At 53.5% G+C, this 4,386-nt stretch overlaps 1 protein-coding gene and 1 long non-coding RNA gene across 4 annotated transcripts in view; one reads left to right on the top strand and one right to left on the bottom strand.

The window, feature by feature from the left end:
• The first annotated feature begins 16 nt into the window (after positions 1-16).
• Positions 17-1,654, top strand: LOC115616610. The gene is made up of 3 exons (XR_003994332.1): positions 17-498; positions 749-809; positions 1,212-1,654. It is a non-coding gene; the product is annotated as an uncharacterized LOC115616610 (long non-coding RNA).
• A 365-nt stretch (positions 1,655-2,019) lies between these two features.
• ACSF2 (acyl-CoA synthetase family member 2) overlaps positions 2,020-4,386 on the bottom strand; it is a 35,264-nt gene continuing 32,897 nt past the window's right edge. For all 3 annotated transcript variants that reach the window (XM_030506136.1, XM_030506137.1, XM_030506138.1), the window contains 3 exons: positions 2,545-2,655; positions 2,321-2,389; positions 2,020-2,229 (listed from right to left, as the gene is read on the bottom strand). In XM_030506136.1, coding sequence (XP_030361996.1) covers positions 2,179-2,229; positions 2,321-2,389; positions 2,545-2,655 — 231 coding nt within the window. In that variant the 3' untranslated portion in view covers positions 2,020-2,178. The remainder of the gene's footprint in view (positions 2,230-2,320; positions 2,390-2,544; positions 2,656-4,386) is intronic.

Here is a 4,386-nt window from a genome sequence, read left to right as displayed (position 1 = left end):
AGCTCCGCCCCGGGGCGGGCACCGAGCCTCGGCCGCCCCTCGGCGGGGACGGGAAGGGAACGGGGCAGAGCCGGTGCCGGTGTGTCCCCGGTTCTCTTCCCCGCTGCTGTCTCGGACACACGGTCCCGACGAGGCTCGGGCACCGCGGGGCTGGCGGAGGATGTTCCTCTTTTCTGTGTCTCCACAAACCCAGCACTGATGGTCCCAGACGTTACTTGTTTGCTTTATTAATAGCCATGGAGAAGCGAGAACTGCCTACGACAAAGGTCACGGCTACCAATTCCTGTTAACAGGCCAGGAGTGGGTATTTTGGGGAATCCCATGCTTGACGTAACCCTCCCTGGGAAGAGCCCACAGCTCTGGGAGTTTCCAAGCTGGTGGCCAGTGCTATAAGAGCAGGAGTGGGTTAAGGGAAGGACAGGAGTCCTGGAGCCTGCTGACAGCCCCCCACACAGCGAGGCTGTGCTGCCAGCCACGACGATCGTCCCTTCCCCTCCTGTGAGTATTTACAACCGGGGTTGCTTTGTCCTGGTGGGCTGGGATGGTTGTGGGACATCTCAAGAGGTGGCCTGGCTGGCGAGGGCTGGATGTGCCCTGGAGAAGGTGATGGAAGGGGAAGCTTTCCAAGCTCTGCTGAGACTTAGACCTATGGACCTGGGATGTGAGTAGGGCTTGGAGGAGCAGGGATGGAGTGACGGGTCTGTACCCCAATGTGCTGGCTGTGACCGGTGCTCACTGTGTTTCTCAGCAGTGTCTCCCCACGCATGCCAGAGCTGACTTCACTTCTTGCCAGTAACTCCCTAGCTATGGTGAGTACATGGGGTGCTTCTGGGCAGCACTGGGGTTGTGTAAAGGGTGGTGTTATCAGACAGGAACCAGAGGAGAAGCTCCTCTCTCTGCAGGCCTGGCAGGGGGAAAGCAAAGGAAGGTAAAAATTCCTTCCCTAGACATCAAACCTAGAGGTCCACTGCATCCCCAAGGCCCCTGGCTGCCGTAACAGTTCCTCTTTGGGGAAGGATGGTTTACAAGGGTCCTAAACCAGAGCAGGGAGGAGACCTGGGTTTTGCTTGCACACATCCCACTTACGTCAGGGTGGGCAGAGGTGAGGTGATGAAACACAGTGACACCAGCCCCACGAGCAGTTTGGGAACAGCAGAAGAACCTGGTGCTCTGAGACAACCACCCCATACCCTGTTTGTTTTCTCTTTCAGAAAGCAGATACGAACAGTGGGCTTGTGTGCCACTGGGTCTGCTTCCATGGGTAGAGCCCCCGGTCCAGCTGGGATTGAGCCCTCGCTGCCTCTTCACCCCTCTCCCTGTTGCACCGTTTCCCCTGGAGGAAGCTCCAGCACGGAGATGGAGGCCCGGCCGCCAGCCCTGCTCGGGAAGTAAGCAGGAGGGAGATGGCACAGAGGTCGACACCAACGTTATCCGGTTCCCAGCTGGGGTGGGACACTGCTGCGGGCAAGGAGGAGGAGCTCGGCTCTTCTCCTTCTCCAGTAATGTTTCATGGTTGGGAGGTACCAAATAACTCCCGTAAAACACTGTCCTGGGTGTGCTCTGCTCACAGTGCCGCTGGGACAGGAGCTTTGGTATTCCTGCAACATCCTGTCTGTCTTGTCCAAAACACCAAATAAACAATGCCAAGTGTGCCTTGGAGATGTTTCTTTGGGGAGCAGAAGGCCCAGAGGGAACAGGGTGAGCTTTTCCGGCCAGCTTCAGAGATCCCCTTCCCGTCCAAAGTCTCACTTCTAAAGCCCCTGCCCCTCATTTCAAGCTCCTCTGCTGTGTTACATGACCTGGGAGACTCAGCAGAGAGGGCATCCACCTCCCTTGGGAAGCGAGGCCAGGCTGACTTTAAAATACCTACCAGCATCTGTCCAAGTCCGCTGAAATGGCTGCAGCCAAATGGCTCAAAGAGACACAAGGCTTTAAAACCTTCATGAGGCCTTTCAGTAATTCCAGAAATAAGCATCCCTTCCGCACACCACAGTGTTTCTGTTGGCAAACAAACCCAACTGGGGACAAAAGGCACTCTGTTTTATTAACTAAACCTGCCACCAGCCTGATGTCAGCAGAGGAGGTCTCCACTGCACAGCCCAAGGCACAGGTGAAACAGACCCAAAGCTGGTTGCAGTGGGGCTGATTTATCCCATTTTTTGCTCTGCCTTTCCCAGCTCAGAGCTGAAGGTGCTTCTCCATCTGTTCCCTGAGCTTGTATTTCTGAATCTGGAATGAAGTGCAGAGAGGAGAAGGGAGACTCAGACAGGAGATGGAACAGGAGGCCAGAGCTCCCATCCTGCCCCAGCACATCTCTTACCTTGCCAGAGATGGTGAGTGGGTACTGATCCACAAACACGATGTACCGTGGGATCTTGAAATGGGAGATCTGGGAAGAGACAACAGCTCCTAAGGAACCTGCTGGGAATGGCATAGCCAGCCCAGCTGGTACTATCCAAGCTGGATCCCCAGTTCTTCTAAATCCATGGGTCTGCCCAGCTGGGTGTACTGCTCTGGTGGGGAACCAAAGCCTGGGAGACCCACCTTCCCTTTGCAGAAGGCTTTAATCTCCTCCTCGGTGCATTCCTGCCCAGTCTTCACTCGGATGCAGGCGCAGATCTCTTCTCCCATCCGTGAATCTTTCACACCAACCACCTGGTTGGGATAGATAATCAGTGTGACCCATGGGGATATCCCTCTCCTTCCACAAGGTGTGTGTGTGCTGGCCCATGGTGCAAGCCCTGACCCGTACCGTGGGATGCTGGAGTAGTAGTGTGGGGTCTGTAGGGGCAGTTTGAGCTGCTTGACCATCCCACCAGTGTTTTCTATATGACATCGAGCCTTCCTGGAAAGACTTCCCACCCATTTGCCAGAGGAAAGGTGGCAAAGCAGGCTGGGTGCCAGGACACCAACACCCTCCTTTGGCTTTACAAAGCCACTGGAGTGAGGGCTGAATCAGACCAGGCAGGCAATGTTGCTCATTGTAGGTGCAACAGGGATCTGTGATCCCCCTGTGTGCCTCTGCTTCCCCAGAAAAGGGGGCAACAGGTTTCACAACCAATAGGGAGACTTGTGAATCTCCAGATGGAACAGCAGGAGAGGGATGAAGTGAAATTAAAGGATTAATGGACCGCTGCCTGTGACACCAGGAGATGGACTTCCCACGCCTGATCTCTCTCTAAAGCTTGCTCACGCTATTTCACAAGATTCCTACTGTCATTCCCTGCCTTGAACCAATATCTCCAAATCCTAGAGACACGTCGATCCTCTTGAGTCCAGAGCACTGACATAAAGCCCTAGAAACTACATAAACAGGCCTGGTTTGCAACCCATCTGCACTGGGACTGTTCCAAGGAGAGATGCTAGCCTGGCACAGGCACAACGCTGACTAAATAACTGGTTTATTTATGGGGAAACTTGTCTGGCACAAAACCTGGAGCAGAACAATCCCAGCAGACTGGGAGCAGCTGCTCCGTGCTGCAAATCATTGCTGTCTTGTGAAGGGGTGAAACTGAGTCTCACTCTTCATCTCCAGGGACTCGTTGGAAGAGTCTTTTTGGGTTTAGGAGTTTAGTAATTGTCAGTAAGTTCAGTAAAACCTGTCCTTCCAGACTGCTTTCCAAGACAGAATGTCAGAGGGAGCTATGGAAGTGGGCAGGCAGTTTAAAACCTGAAGATGAATGGCAGTCACTACTTTGCAGACATGAAGCCGGTGCACAAGAGGAACCAACATGCCCCATGCCAGGAGCTCTGCCTGCCTCTTTGCCCCAGTTCCCGCTGGGATAGAGTTAATTTTCTTCCTGGTAGCTGGTGCAGTGCTGTGGTTTCGGATTTAATATGAGAATAACGATAACACACTGATGTTTTAGTCGTTTGCTAAGTAATACTGACCCTAAGTCAAGAACTTTTCAGTCTCTCATGCTCTGCCAGTGAGAAGGGGCACAAGAAGCCAGGAGGAAGCAGAGCCAAACTAGCCAAAGGGGTATTCCGTACCACAGCACGTCATGCCCAGTATAGAAACTGCGGGGAGCTGACTGGGAGCCACTGATCACTGCTTGGGATAGGCTGGGCATTGGTCAGGAGGTGCTGAGCAATTGTGTTGTGCATCACTTGTGTGTCTTGGGGTTTATTGCCCCCTCTCTCTCCTTTTCATTACAATTATTATATTATTTCAATTATTAAACCGTTCTTAACCGATGGGTTTTACCGTTTTCTGATTCTCCTCCCATCCCACCAGTGGTGGTGGGGCAATGAGCGAGCATTGCCACCTGGGGCTAAACCACAACACCCTCCCATGCCATGAGCCTCTCCCTCCTGCTTGCCAACCAGTATTACATGAAAACCGATGCTGAAAACAGGGGAGGACAATCCCAAGCAGCAGTCCCA

Source organism: Strigops habroptila, chromosome 14 (genome assembly GCF_004027225.2).
Source record: "Strigops habroptila isolate Jane chromosome 14, bStrHab1.2.pri, whole genome shotgun sequence".
Lineage (NCBI taxonomy): Eukaryota > Metazoa > Chordata > Aves > Psittaciformes > Psittacidae > Strigops > Strigops habroptila.
This window is presented reverse-complemented; position numbering and strand designations above follow the sequence as displayed.